Source organism: Apteryx rowi, unplaced genomic scaffold (genome assembly GCF_003343035.1).
Source record: "Apteryx rowi isolate R43461 unplaced genomic scaffold, aptRow1 scaffold_367, whole genome shotgun sequence".
NCBI lineage: Eukaryota > Metazoa > Chordata > Aves > Apterygiformes > Apterygidae > Apteryx > Apteryx rowi.
The window spans coordinates 501,208-517,400 of NW_020450163.1; the positions used below are offsets into that span (position 1 = coordinate 501,208).

Genomic DNA, 16,193 nt, shown 5'->3' on the forward strand with positions numbered 1-16,193 from the left:
GCACGCTGCAGAACTAACAAGGACAGGGAGGCACAATTGCTGCTAAGTGCTAGGCACAACATTATGTAGTAAAACCACATTCGACTTCACTGCAAAAATCTAAGTGAGGTTCTTCAGGGCACAGCTTACAAAATTCTCCCAAATTCTCCTGTGCACATTCACGTGGAGACATAAAGAACGGCAGCACTGCACAGCAGAGTGAAGCAGAAGCTGCTTTACAAGACTGAAGTTGAAAATTGCAGTTTATGGATATATTTTTTAGACAGTCTGGCTACATCCCCATCAGTTTATTGCAAAATAACATCAGGCTTTCAATATACACTTTTAAATACCTTAATTTAAATACAGTTCTCAATTTTTCCTGACAAAGCACAATTCTTTTAAAATGGGGGAAACACTGGTTAAAAAAAAACACGTAGCCTGGAAAACAATGCATGTTGAAATGCATGTTCATGAATACATTTTTGGCAGTTTCAAATCCAGCCTAATAAATGCAGCATGCCACACAACTCTAAATACGCATATTAGCCAGGATCTTGTAGGAAAGGACAAAAGGAGGATCAGATCTTATCAGCACTATGCGGCAGCAGCACTGGATGCTTCACTACTAAAAGTCTATAGTCTAGGTTAGTGTCACTCTCACCAAAAGCATCACACAGGAGGATTTTTTGTCCTAAGCATACAGAAAGAAGAACAAAACTGTCATGAGATAATGTTAAGATGGAACTTAGATATGAACAAGTTCATAATGGTTAATTTGCACATTTTTGCAAGCTGTATTTATCAAGGATCTGCAATGCTATGTCAGTGGGAAAGGATTTGATTTTGTTTTATCATGATGATCTGAATTTTTACACTGCATTGATTGCATACATATATTATATAAAGATGGACATGTCTGTGGTCCATAACTAGGGATCTTAACAGACTGAGGATATGGATATGAAGTGGAGAGAAAACAGTCCCTTCAAATTTCAGACACATGTCCCACTGTCCCACTGTCAGAAATAAAAGCAGTACCAGAAGAGCTGTTATCAACATCTGCACATACCAAATCTGATCTGTCCTGTCAAAAAAAAAAAAAAAAAAAAAGACAAGTCTCTAGTTCAGAACATGATTCTGCTCAGAGAAGCTATTCACAGAAATAAATGTTGGAACCACGTGATTCCCAAATTAACTATCAATTCATACCCAAGTTGCAAGGCAGTGAGAAAACAGATGGTTTTCTTCAGCCCTGCACATGTTATCCTAGAATCTGAAAGACAAACCAGAATCAAGCTAACTTCAGCAGTAATCCTGATCTAAGTAAGGTTTTATATACACTGTGAAAGAGTGGTGTTTAAAAGGGAAGGGAGAGAAAAAAGAAGAAAAAAAAAAAGAAGATAAATCAGCCAGGATTTTATATTAAAATTACTAGCTCAGGTCTAACCTAAAAATCTCCATTATGAACTTGAACTAGAGCTGGTATCTTTAACCATCTTTCCTTTGTTACTATTTTTAATATGATTTAGACACCACAAAAAAAATTTACTTTCTCCCTTTCTCACCTCCCCCCTCTTTTTTTTTTTGGTGCTAATGCATGTATAAGTTGCACAAGTGGTACACTTAAAGATAGCACACTTCAGATATTCTGCTGGGGATACGTGTGTCAGCACAGGTTCTAGCTAAGTCTGCAGAAAGGGTTATAACACTGAAGTTATAAAATAAATAAATAAATAAATAAAATCAAGTTTCCATTAGTGTAGTCATCAGATTTGACCAAGAGAAACTCACAAACAAGGAGCACACCTGCAGAGCAAGAAGTGCTCATTTGTAAAGATGCTTTCCTGACCATAATCGCGCTTTAAACCAGGAGCCTGTCAGGCAGAAAACACCTCTTAAAAGACGACAGACAAGAATGTGCACTTGGGGCTATAGAACGAGCTGCTAACATTTACATCTGAACCCCAACCTCTTTTAGCAACAGACTCCACCTTTGCGCTGTGTTCAGATTTTGCCTTCAGAAATGTTTATTATTTATAGGAAATAGAACTTTATACCCTGAGAAAAATTGAAAATTAAAGAAAAATGTATTAACTCTTCTTATTACGTTCCTCAGCTAAACATTTAGAAAAGATTTTGGATTAAATATATTGCATTCTGTCCTATGTGGATTTAAGTAATTAGCTTCTCTTCTATCCTTCCCTCCTGTGTACATCAATCACTGCAGATAACATTTTATGAATTTAACAATATTATTGCTTTCAAAAACAGCTCAGCAAGAAGTTTTATAAACAGAACAAAGAACTCAGTAGCTGTCTAAGTATTTATAAAAATATAAAGGAGAAGAAATGAAGTTTATTATACAGTTCAGACAATTTAAACACACAAAGCAGCAGGCTATTGCATTCATCACAGAGCATGTGAAATAACGGCTTCTGAATTCTGGGTTTGATCTGAAATTCAGATTGCAAAAAATGGACTCCAGTATAGGAGACTCCTCCGTCCTATATTATTATTTCAGGAAGATATTATTTCAGAAGGTAACACCCAAAAAATAAATACACACTTTTTCCTGAAGAAAGTGGAAGTAAATAGGCATTTCTTAGCTCCACATAAGCTTTTAATTAAAATTGAGAAAGACCAATCAGTCTGCATTAAAAAGGAAGTTATAGATCTTACCTTTGTCTACTACATCCCAGACTTCAACTTTAACGATATCGTCAGTGGCTAAAAGCACAATAAAAACACAAATTGTTAGAAAAAGGGTTTCAGCAAGAAGAAGACGACCTGTCCCCCACCACACAAAGCCTAACCCAAAGCAAATAGTGCCAAMGTAACAAATCAACATCAAAAGAAACGCTAAGTAACTCCCCAGCAAGTTAGAAAAAACCCTAAAGCATAATTTAAAGAAGGTCTGCCATTGAAGAACCAAGATGTACACCAAAACTGTGCTCTCTAAAGAACTTCTTAAAAATTATTAGTCCCGTAAGTGGTATTGTTAGACTTCCTTCAAATTTTATGTCAGATTTGGAGCATGTTATAAAACTTACACCTAGATTCTCTTCATAACATACATAAGTTTCCATGTTCTTCTTTCAGAATAGATGTAAATTAAATTTGGAGAATAAAGTTTAGTCTAGAAGCAATGCACGCAATTGAAAACAATGGGAATACACATATTTAAAGAAGAACAACTATATTATTAATATTTCTATGTAAATGTGACAAATGGGGCAGACACTCCTGTGGTTACAGAAATCCACTCTCTCTGCAAATTTCAAGTTATTTTAGCTTATTCTTCTGACAAAAATAAGATATTACTAGCAATTTTGCCTCTTAAAGAGCTGCAGAGTCCATAAGTAAAGGACAGCAAGGTAGAGATTTGAGATTTGAGTTGCTAAAATCTAAAGCAAGACAAGCAAAATTCTAACTACAAAAAAATTACTGCTGATACTGACAGCTAGCAGTTTAACTTTTAGGCTGTATGCAGAATAAATTAACTGAAGCTGCTCACTGAATCTAAACAAGCAGTCTTATCTTCACAGGGCTGTTCCAAGAAACAGCTGCTTTTGGGACATGATATAAAGTACTAAGCAAAAGCTTGTACTTGGAGCAACTCTGAACATAAGCCATGGAGYAGGAAGACAATGGCTCAAAGTAGAAAATAATCTCCTATCACAGCATTGCTGAATATAGCTAAGCGTCATTGTCAAGCCAGGAAACATTTCTTCTACGGAATCCATTGTTGGCTTAAAACATTTCAAAATTCTATAAAGACAGATGAATAAAGAAAAAGTTTGATCATCCACTTCCTGAGAAAGATCTGTTTTACAGTCATGCATAAAGCCAAATCAGAGGCTGTTTTTCTCATAGCAACTCCCACTTAATCCTCCAATTTGCTAGCAAGGCACAAGATGAACAAGACACTTGCCCAGGGTCAGCCACTGCCTCACAGGCCCAGATGGTACACAACAGGCATACAGAGGTTTGCAGTCTTCTGCTTTAACCACTGCACTTCTCAAATTCCTTCTGTCCCTAAATATTTCCATAAATCATCAGTTCACATGGGGCTATAGTGCGACCACACCCCATTACTCACATGCTGGGCACCCAGCTGTATGAACAGATATCCACACACACCAGCTCTCACAGTAAGGCACTCCTCTCTCTGATCTGCGATGCTTAAGTCCACAGCGTGTTCAGGGTGCACCGTGACCCAGCAAGTGCTCTGACACAGATAACCTATTTGAGTTCTGCCCCCAACTTCAGACCCCGTAACTGGGACTGGCAGTGCTGCGGCTGTCCCAGAAGCACAAGGGACGGACAGACCAGCAAAGTCAATTTTTGCTCCTCTCAACAGTCAAGACATTCTGCAAGATGACAGGAGACATTTTTCTCTTTTAGATGGCAAACTTTGCAGCACCATGGGAGGAGCCTAGAAAGCAGCTTGTTATTTCCGGCAGCTTCATTGTGAAGAAGCAGGTAACTTCTAGGAAGGGGTTTCTATGGAGAAGTTGGAACCCCTTTCTGGAAAATGAAATCCTGTGGGCTACGTGCAGTGCCCTCCTAGGAGWTGGCCTGGTACCTGGCACTGGAATGTTGCTCCCAGACTCCAGTGATCTCCACCTTCTTATCCTAATACCAAGTGCAAGTGCACCCTCAGTTATGGTTTGTTCTCCTAGTAATTTAGGCAGTACTAAAGTCCTGCTGGGCAGTATAGCTTCTAGACAGCCAAGGAGTGGAACTGTTTGATGTAGAAAGAAGACACCTGCTCTGCACCCTTTTAGCTAAGGGGAAAGACAGAACTTAGCAAAGAACTTGACTACACAAGATCCAAGAAAACCATTTTTCCATGTTTTATTTTCCCCCCCTGKGTTAGGAACAGTGTTTCTGCTAGCTACTAGACAACAAATCCTTCCTTTTCATCACCAGCTTCATTCCTGACTATCTGGAACGCACAAGAGGATAATTACTTTAGCGCTGCTGCATTAGTTTTCTTATGACTCATACACAGCTGTATGAGCAGCATTTCACCTTAATGGCTTCTGAAGGCGTGTCGCAAAAAAAGTGCCAATTCATCATTTTAATTCTATAACTTGGATTAACCTAAACCTGTTGCATGGATAAAAATCACTGAGAAACCTCTACTCAGTTGCTATTTGGCTAAGGAGTCTGTAGCCAGTTGCACAGAAGACATTGTTTTCCTAGAAAACAGCAGAGAAGTGAAAAGGCTCCATTTGCAAGAAAGATCCTTTAAAAATAAAAAACTATGCCTTTATGGGTGGCTTTGTCATAAAAATTCACAGATCCTCAGACATATTTATTCTCATAGTTACATGACTCACCTCATATTTTGGGTCACAAATCCTACAGAGCAGAGCAGCTCTGTCATTCCACACGCTCATCTATAAAGCTTTCAAAGTATTCTGAACAAAAGTATTTGCTAATTTTTACTTCAGACTCCCTTTCTGAGACTGACAGAAGAAGAATAAAATTGATGACTAGCATAATCCAAGAACTGTACATTAGAGTCAGAAACGGTAACTCCTTACCTAGACACAAAAGTTAAAAAAATATCCATTACAAAGACAGTTGGCTCAGAAAAGAAATTTTGTTCATTCTGAGCAGTGAAATATAACTCAAATTCCTTTAACTTTATTAAATCCTCCAATATGAAACTTCTGAAGATATTACAAGGGGAAAGTTCCAGATCTAAAATGTTAATCTTCTAATACCAGGCAATATGAGAATTCTGGAACATTTGACAGCAATTTAATTAATATCTGTAAATATTTGCTGCCAACTACCTCWTAATGTTTATTCAAGGTAGCTTGAGAGCATGATCACAGGCAAAATAAACTTTCTTCCTCCTCTACAGATTAACTCAGCCAACAGGATGGTAATCAGATCTGAGCCAGTTTCTCAGAGTGCCCACGCCACCTGTCTTGGACGGAAAATTTTCACAGCAGGAAACATACCTTACGAAGTATTTTAAAGGGGGTTATTTTTATAAGTTTTGAGGAGGTCAGCCAGCAATTTCCTGGAAATTATTAGTAAGAAAATAATCCAGTTTTCTAAAGTGAAAGAAACAGAAGCGAATGGCACAATTTCATGTACAGTCTTCCAAATGTTCCAACTAGTTTGGCCACACTTTACCTTTGAGAAAAGTCCATCCCCATATGTACACATTGCTGTCAACACTAACCAGCAAGCCCTACAAAAATGTATCACATAAACATTACAACTCAGCACCAGAAATAACAAACCAACCCGCAACTATTGACTTGAAGCAAAGGCCAGCTTCACATCTAGCTGCTTTCTACCCTGGGATCACGTCCTTGTTGAAAAAGCCAGTGCCTAAATCTCAGCTCAGTAAAAGGAAATGCAGTCCCTAAAATATGCAGAAACAGGTGAGATGACTAGATCTTTCTACACATGGAACAGACTCTTCCAACACCCTTCTGCATGTAACTGTCCATGTACACAAAACCAACTAGGTATGAATTAGCCTCTAAAAAAAAAAAATCAAAAAAAAAAATCAAATGCCAAATTCCAGTGCTGTACTTACAAGCAATGCTTATATTATAGGCACTAATTAGAGAGAAAACTAAACATTTCAGTTTTTACTTATGATACTGCAGAAAGTCACAATTAACATTCAGAATGCTCTTTACATTTTGATACCTGAGAAAGAAGTATTCCATACTTTTATCTAAGTCTGTTAAGACTGAAGCATTCAAGCTTGTTTTTGGAGATGCTTTCCATAATCCAAGCAACTTTCAAGCTCTACCTTCACACATCAGTAATGGATGTGCTGATATTCCAAGAGAGGAATGAGAGCGTGGGGGAAGGATGCCACAGTTAAAATGCAATATGCCAGACGTGTCGCTGCGGATGGGGAACACTGCATGAATAATGCAGATCTGTCAATGTCTTGGGCCAGTTGACAGGCAAAACAGCAGGAAGATGGTACTCCAAAATAAAGGTGCTTTATGAAGAAATGCAGAAGTTAATGAGCAGACCTTTGCATCATCGCAATACAGAGTCCCTGCCAAAGTATCTGAGCACCTGTGACACAAGACTTAGCTCAATGCCAGGTCCTGAACCTCTTTTTCTTCCACATCCAAAGTAAATCAGAGCTAGCCATTATTATAAACCTTTTCAACCTTTATCAAGAAAAAGGAGACTAATGTGGAAGCCTATCTTCAAAAGGGAACGAGATAGTCTCCCGAACTTTTACCAGTACCTTGTGAACCTTCAATAGCAGTATGTGCTCGCGCTCCTTGCGCTGAAGCCTATGAAGCCAATAGGTATTACAATATCCCAAGGTGGCCTGCTTGCAGACACATCCTGCGGCTCCATGATCATTGACATGAGACTTGTGCATTACAGAATCACTTGGCAATACAAATTTGATCACTGAATTAGCCAAAGCACCCAATACAGCGTTTACCTCAACTTTATGCTTTTATTCCAGTTGTGGGGAGACAGAGGGTACATATTCAGCATAAAGTCAGAGTGGTGTGGAGTGGTGGTATTTGATATGACAAACTTAAACTGCTGTCATTTTTTTAAAGCAAAATCAGACTTACAGAGCAAGTTCATGCTGAATCACTACTTCATCCCACAAGGCTGTGATATTTTTCATCAGGAACCTGAAAGCTGGATTTACTGCACTGTTGAACCACAGCCTTATGCAATTTCAATGCCTGCAGAGTCTTCTCCAGGCTAGATCCAGGGCTTTCACAGCCACTTTAACTGCCACAGCAGATGGGAAAATCACATCTCAAAGTGAACAAGCGCTTTAAAAAGCTACTGACAAGGTACTTCTGTGCTTCAGTAACTCAACCTAAAGTTATTATTGTTACAACCATTTCTAAAACATCATTTTTATCATTTACTGGATGCTGTCTATATTTTGATCAGATAGCGAAAGACAAGAGTGCACCATGCTATTCACTTGTACACAACATAGTAACACCAAGCACAGTTAGCCTCAGAGGCAGATTTCCATAACAAACATGTTTTCACATGTCAAGTATATCACAAATATTTCAAATTTTTTGGATGACCTATGAAAAACCTTCCTAGGATTGCAGCTTCCAATGGCATATCCATTAGTACTTACAACATATAGTTTTTGAGTAAAGTTATTAAAAACACAATTGAGAAACTGTGAATAATAAATTAAAATAACTTGAGTGCTGAGAGCCCCTTTTCTCTCCCAAACAGACACAGAATAAGAAGCAAATGAGGCTGCAGTAGAACTTCTACCCCAAGGCACAGACAACYGCTCCATGACCGTCACTCCCTCCACCCCTCTCCTTTCTTACTTTTATAGTTCCAGTGGATGCTGGTGACTTGGATCTCCTGAGTTGGAATATACTCCTCAATAAATTTCTTTCCCTGCAGTCGGTGCCAGAGTGTGGTTTTCCCGGTGTTCCTGTCCCCTCGGATAACAATTTTCACTGAGGAAAAGAGCAAGCAGATAAAGAAAGTTCATTAAAACAAACCTAATGCTTGGAAAAGCATGTTAACATTTTGCAAGCATTATTCACATGTAATTAATTCTCTCACGTTACACAGGCATGATGGTTTGTTAAAAAACAAGCGGCACAATCGTTAAAATTACTGTTCATTCAGCTACACAAACTAGCTCAGCACAAAGAACCAACATCAAGACTGAGTCTTCAGAACTCTGCACAGCTTTAGCCAGCTAACTTTCTGCTCTCATTTCTGCTCACGTTTCATCCTTCTGCCTTCTCTCACCTGTATCTAGCCCTTACTCCAACTTCATCACACCCTATCCCTTTGCAAGGCTTCAATACTAGGCTTCTCCTTCAATTATCCCCTCTGTCATTCACATTTCTCCTTAAACACTGCTCCTTCCTTGAGGAAATAATATTTTCCTAGAGCCTGTTGCACAATGTCATTAAAAGCTCAAGGACCAGTTCTTAGCTGACCTGAATTAGACAGGGTATTCTGTTCAGAAGCGCTGCTCCGCTTTCATAAGGGCATGAATTTAAACCAAGGCACTGGCGCAAAAGGTCTGTGAATGTTCTTGGGGAGCTGAGAGGCAGCTTCTGGTGAATGTTACCGCAGAGTTAAGCTGTTACCACTCTCAGCTGCCCACAGCTTTCTTTTGCTGGGACAACACTCTGCATCCCAGGGGAAGCAGAACAAGACCATGTATCACTCTTCAGCTGCTCCAGATCACAGCCCAGGTTAGCTCAGACAAGGAGGCAGTTCTCGAGGAACACAGTCTCTGTCAAAGGGACAAAGTAGCTAACATCCACAGAGGTCTATCTTAAACTGCCACTGATAAATTCACCAAACTGCCTCTGTTGATGGCCCAGTCCAATTCAAATTTAACCAAAATCAGTCTATCTTATATCCACTAGAAACAGGCTAAGTTGAACCAAAACAAGCATGCCTTTTTGGAGACACAAGCTGGCTTAAATAACACTGAAATAAAATGAAGAGAAACTGAATCTCTGTGGATCCTCCATGCCTCAGTTAGAGGGACAGTGTCTGCAGCATGTGCCAGTTCTTACTGTGGTTAAGGTTCAAGCATACTGGTGGCACTCAGCAGAAGGAATTCTCAAAATCTGCAGTCTCAGGTAAAGCCAGAAAGGCTCCACTTCCCCTGTCCTGCCTCCAGATCAGCTGCTTGGGCCACTTAGCTGAACTACGATGATGTGCATGAGCTTGTTCACATACATCTATAGCCACAACAAGAAAAGTGAGTCAATGGAGAAATACATTCAAACTCATCCCAAGGAAAGGAAGTGTCCAGAATATCTTGTTGAGGAGAAAACAATGAATCCACTGAGTATCACTTGTACCAGTGTCATGAAGTGTACTCAATCCAGCAAAGCAATTTCTGTAAGCAGTCAGTMCTGTGGACTTTCCAGAGTCTACCTACTATTACCTTGTTCTTTCTGAAAACAGTAAGTACTGTTTTCTAAGTTTTCTGTTATATTACATATGTGTGTATACACACACCCCACCTTTGTTTTAAGTAGCAACAACAAGGCTATTGGGAGTTGTGCAGCTGACTTGAACAGAACTAGAAATTTTACACTTGCATTTGATACACAGGAGCTGTTATCCCCTAGAAAACAGGCTGCTCAGACATCTAATAGCAGATTCAAGTCATCAGCACTAGGCTGTGCATCATCACTTGGGCAAAGAAATCTCAGACTCAAGGCTGCCTTTTGTTGCAACTCAGGAGTTATTACAGGCACCTCCAAAATGTAGCAAGACAAACAGAACCAGCACATCATTTCAGGAAAAGTTTGTTAAGAGCAAGAGTGCCTTATACAACATATAAAAACTTACAGGGAAGAGTTTTGCCTGGTGCAATTTTGCATTGCAGTTCTGCTCTGCTTTTGTTGCTGTTCTGTTCTCATCCACTAAGATGTATTATTGTTTATTCTTTTAAAAAGTTACTTGTTAAAACAGCAAAACAATAATCAAGGCAAAAATGAACAAAATATTTACATGCTGACTTCATTTACAGGTACCAGAGCATCTCTGCAGAGACAACAAAGCATTTCTTGCATTTCCTATTGTACTGTGTGGAATTCCAAAGAAGGATTCCTTGGATTTTTCTTAATGAATGCAACAAATCCATGGCATAGTTAGAATAAGAACCTATTTGCCCCCCTTAAAACCTGAAACTTTCGAAATGCTCTCACTGCTTACCTTAGAAAGACATTTTAAAATTCACATTCCCCCATAAATTATAGCATTAGCTACTGAAACAGGGAGTTCCAAGAGACAAATGGACTCTTCATCATTTATGCTGTCTGTTGTTTCTTAAGGTGCAGTTTCAGGGTCACTTCTAGATGACTTGTGGGAGCTACCTCTAGAAGAGGCAATCTTATACATCCCATGGCTTTCCCTGTGCCAACACTACTACTTGTGCAGCTACATGTGGAGTCGGATCAGGGAACTGAACTGGCTGAAAACTAGTCCCCAAATTACTTTTCCACAACACCTGATTTCCCGCTGTAGCTCAAGTGCGCAGCTGCATGAGCAGTAACAGCAAGGCATTAGTATAGCATGGCATGCCAGGAGCAGGGAGATCACCCGCCCCTTTGAGCAGCTCACACTTAGATCAATTTAGTGCGCTGGTGGCACCACATGCTCAGTCTGAACATGTTAAACCGCCCTTTCCACCTTCCATGTTAGGATGTCTTTCCTTCTACACAGTTCGTTAGTTTTCACTGATTTTTTTTCTGAAGAAAGAAAAAGCCTTTAAAAACAAAAGAGGAATAAGATAGGYCATGTAAATCATTTTTAGCAAAATAAAAAAATCTGTATTTGGGACTTTGGCTTGGGCAGGTCTACCCAAGGACAGGCATTTGCAAGACACTAACAACTGAGTGGGCTTCAGAGCACAGCAAGCACCAGGTAAATCACAGGCCCAGGCTGTATCTAAATATGAAAGGAGAACCAGCCACTATGGTTCTCATAGTATGGGTCTCACATTACTACCGTTACCTATGGGACACATACAATTGCTGCCTTATTWTAAGTTAAATTAGTACTTACTGCAAACAGCCACAGGTTTGTAGCAAAAACAGCACAATTATCTGTGGGAAGAAGGGTAGGGATGGGGAAATAGATAAAAATGTGAGGAAAAAGCTAGACAAATCACTTCTCATTCATACTGTTAAAGTGTCAGGAAAAACAGGAATTTTCATTCTGCCGACAGGGAAACAGAAGCAGAATGGTGAAGACACAGGTCCAGAGAGCAAGTCTCAGATTGACAGCTGGAAATGAGGAATTGCCAGCTCTGCCATATTCCTCCAGGACACTGCAACAACTAAGGATCTCAGACCCCATAGCAAAGATCCCCAAACGTCTACAATAATAACCCCCCTTCTAAGGGTCATAACCTTATTCTCTTTAAGGTCTTTGGGATCATGACTATAAGGCTGTAATTCAAACACTAAGCTGACACTGCTTCCAAAAGAAGCAGACCTGCTCTGCAGACATCCCCAGCACACTTCTTGAGGGGAACGGTCTAGAGAGCAGTCAAAGCAGGTCTTCAAGTTTGCCATGTGTTGCACAAACACCCATGTCAGCACAAAGGGGAAGACAGGAGGAGATGGAAAGCAGCAGGAAAAAGAAAATCTTTCTTTTGGGAGTAGCGCTGAATGAAAATATTTCTCAAACTACAATCAGAGGCTGGGAACTACTACCCTAAAAAAAACAGAATAGGAGTAAAGGCTATAATGCTTACAAAATGGATACAGAATATTTGTGAAGTTTTGTCCCTTAAAAATACATTCTAGGCTGAAAAGTAAAAAGAAGGGGGTAATTTGGGGGATTTCTTTGAGATGCTGAGTTTGGTACTTCAGATACGAAAATATCAGGCATGCCAGATGCTTAGGCCAGACTGATGTTCATCATGATGACAGCAGCCTGGGCTCCATGGCGGGTTTTGTTTTGTGATGTGCACTCTGGACACAGTTTTAAGAATACAGCCCAGAAGGCAAAGGCATACCACATTCTGGGGAACAGAACAGCTAGACCTGAACCTCCAGCAGCTCCATGTCTTTTGTTCCTGTCAGTTATCATCAACGGGTAACTCTCAGGAAATCCTCTTGCCTGTGTAACCCAGCCAGAACTGTTCATTTCATTCTTAGGTAATTGTTCCTTTATATAAACCTTCGTGTTTGAGTAACCTGCTGCTTCTGTAATTTGCCAAGACACTTTAAAGGAGCATTGCTGCCAAAGGAACGAGATCTGCCTCCCCCTCTCTCCGCCCATTCCCACCTGCTCTGGCATGTGCTACCCTCTCTGGGCTAGCACAGTTATTTGACTGGCAGTGTAGCAGACCTAATCCAAGTTCAGGCTACCCCAACCAGGAGAAAAGAAGTGAGTTTTAACAGATTTGTTCCCTATACTAGGAACCATGATCTCACATAAACATCTCAGCCTTCACAAATGTGGCACAAACCATTTTTAATCCCTGTACTTGCTATAGTACTCAGGCAACTACAACGTTATTTGGGGCATGGTACATAAAACAGAAGAGCTGCATGCAGATGACAGAGAGAGCAAATGAGGAGTGTGTGTGTTGGGAAGGCAGTATAAAAATGCTTTTGTTTTGAAATGTGATGTCCCATGCTAAGGAAGTGATTGCTGCCAAGGGCTATTACTGGCCTTTGCTCTCATCAGAAATCTAAACCTACTCACCCTGCAAAAGTTTTCCTTTTGAAAACTTGACTGGAAGGGAGGCCATCAACACAAATCATTTCAGTTCAACTTAGAGGAGCAAGCTATCCACCACTTAYAATCCTCACTGCCATTAAAACACCGCACAGTCTTCATTATCACCTCAAACAGAGGTTTGTTTTGTTATGAAAGATACTTGACAGCCGTGAAGGCTGGCACAGCGTAGCCTGTTCTAAACTCCACAGCAGGCCACCATCAAAAGCCAGGCAGTAAGGCCCATGTCCTGTCCATTTGCTGCCCACTTTATCAGAAAGCAACCCAAGGCAATCTCAGCATACTACAAATATTTCTGGTAAGGAAACACGCTGCAATTCATGACCAGTAAAGGAAACATATCTATGCAACTGCAGGAAAAAGAAAGGGTTTTAAAGATCTGGTGTATTAAAGATGACTACAAAAAGCATTTTTCACTCCCCTGTTGGATTTCACGTTGAATTTCACGTATTTGCTAAAAAAGGTGCATTGACAGTAACACAGGATTTGAAGCTCTGCCYTTCCCTTAGCAATGGCGCTTGTATATGACATTCCTTCATAGCCTACATTCAACTGAGACTATAAGCTCAAAATGCTGGAACCCATCCTATTTATCAACTGCCATAGCTGTGTAGGGTACTTCAAAACCCTTCATAAGCCTGCCTGTATCTCCTATAAATATTATATAATAGTGACACTGGGAAGAGTTACTATGGAGATTGGAAAGCTTCCTTTAAGGCAGTGACAGAAAGCTGCCGTTTTACTGTAGATATAAAAGCAGTAATTAGAATACAAATCCTGTCAAGACAGGGCACAAAACAAAAAGCTTTCCAGAGGCTTTTGATAACGAGAAAGAAAGCAACMAAGCTACTGTTTGTAGCTTAGCTGTTTGCATTTTTGGCCTTGCTGTATTAATAATAAGAAGGTATACATACATGCAGGTCAGTTAACACACAACAAAGATTTATCCCCTTCTACTTTTGTGCCAGCAAGATGCAGTTGATCTTTGTTGTATGTAGCACAAACATTCACTAACACAAAAATCAACTTTCAAATTATATAAGAAAAAGGAGCTGACATTAGCTACCCGATCTTAAACATTTAACAGTGAAGCACATGAATGTGTTCTGGTCTGTAGCCTCCACAAAGCCTCCGCAGAGATCAATAGTCTTTAACTAGCAAATTTCCAGATATATGGTTGACAATGCAGTGCTCTATGTCAAGGTATAATAGTTTCATCCTCACCCCTAATCTTTCATTAGGAATCAAGTCCCTTAACAGTAACGTAGTGTTTCTGTTCATATTCATGACTGCTTGCTAAGATGCTACTTTCTAAATTAAGCACTATTCTTAGCATATTTAACAGATGCGATCTGGATAAATGCACCAAATGTTCTCTCTACTAAAGCACAGAGCTTCAAAAACACATCAAAAGCAGTCCATCACGATAACACTAAAAAACCCTCTCCAAACTCTGAAGTGCTAAATTTTCCCTTCCTGTACAGTTTCAAATTACGATATAGCATAATCTCTATTCCCCCAACATGTGTGCCTTTAAAGAAATTATTCTGTAGCATGTTTACAAATCAGTCTTATTCCAAACTGCTGATCTCTRTCTTCTGCAATCCGACTTCACTGCCTGCACAGACCCATACAGACAAGCTAATACTCACAGTGCTCTGTGTGAGCATGTCTATTTTCAGCAAGGATGACATAAACACTGTCCTCTGTATCATAATTGTTACTTTGGGATGTATTTTACATACTTGCAATGCCTTCCTGAAACACCGTACTAAAAATAACCTTTACTGAACTTCAAGGGAAAAACGCAACCCTGAGTCTCAATACTGAAAAGAAAATAATTCTGAAAGTGTTCTGTGAAAAAAGAGCAAATGTACCAGTTGCAGAAACAAACAACCATAATGAAATTATGTACGAAAGTAGTTAAAGGGCATACATCACTCACCTTTTATTAAAGCCTGGCAGAGCAGAGTTTTTCAAAAGTCCCTTATCATATAACCATTAGCGCTTAATTGTAAATACCATTATCCAGGGCTGTAGAGAAGGTCACCCACACACTCAGGGGAATTACGTTCCTGATGCTTTAACTGGCTAAAATTGATTTACAAAAAATTCTCTCTTGTGCCACAGTCAGCGGAAGGCAGGCAGGCATTTAGGACATCTGCTGACTGGGGACACTGTTGCACCACAGCTTCCTAGGTCTGGCACAAAAACATGAAGTTCGCCATCCCTTACTCTATCCACATTTCTGCATGCTCTGACATTTAATTGCATACTTGGCTTTGGACGACTACTGGCAAAAGCACCACCATGCAAGACGAATAGCATATGCATTTTACAGTTCCCCAGGGGCCCTGGAAACAGGGCCCACCTGGGCACCGGGTGGAACCCACTCCTGAGGTCTGCTTCCCGCCCAGGGCTTGCTCTGTCCCCTCAGTGACTCCCCAGAAGCTGGGCTCCAACTCACTGTTATACTGGACTCCCTTGGCAAACCTCCTCTGCAGAGCCTGGTTCATGGACTGCAGCCCTGCAGGGATATTCTTGTCTCTGACTGGAGTCTGGTCCGAGCCCACCAGCTTCTTCAGGGCCGAGAACATCTTCCTGGTCCCCCACCTTCGCCACCACCGGCGCTTCAGACACCTCCAGGGAACGGGACGCGGCTTCGCGGCTCAGGGGCAAGACGGCGCCGGGGGGCATAGGGGAAGGTCGCGGCTTGCGGGGGCACGGGCAAGTCAGGGCTGGGGCAGGGCTGGTGGGGCCATGAGGGGCCTCCGGGCTCGGCAGGGCGGAGGTCTGMGGGCTCGACCCGCCGGCGGGGCGACGCGGCGGGGAAGGGGGCTCAGCCGGGGCCCCGCCGCGTGCCTGGCGGAGGGGGCGCTAGCCGGGCATGGCCCGGGGCTGGGGCGGCGCAGGGAGGCGGGGGGGGCTCCTGCGAGCGGCGGTGGGGCCGGTGCGGCGGCTCAGCC

At 41.0% G+C, this 16,193-nt stretch overlaps 1 protein-coding gene across 2 annotated transcripts in view; it reads right to left on the bottom strand.

Moving 5' to 3' along the window:
• Positions 1 to 16,123, bottom strand: part of RABL6 (RAB, member RAS oncogene family like 6) — a 57,478-nt gene extending 41,355 nt beyond the window's left edge. Inside the window, exons 1-4 of one of the 2 annotated variants that reach the window (XM_026073361.1) lie at positions 15,695 to 15,747; positions 11,542 to 11,582; positions 8,316 to 8,450; positions 2,662 to 2,709 (exon numbers count right to left, since the gene is read on the bottom strand). In XM_026073361.1, coding sequence (XP_025929146.1) covers positions 2,662 to 2,709; positions 8,316 to 8,450; position 11,542 — 184 coding nt within the window. In that variant the 5' untranslated portion in view covers positions 11,543 to 11,582; positions 15,695 to 15,747. Of the gene's footprint in view, positions 1 to 2,661; positions 2,710 to 8,315; positions 8,451 to 11,541; positions 11,583 to 15,694 lie in introns of both variants that reach the window. The other variant, XM_026073362.1, reaches the window with a different exon arrangement.
• Positions 16,124 to 16,193: the final 70 nt, after the last annotated feature.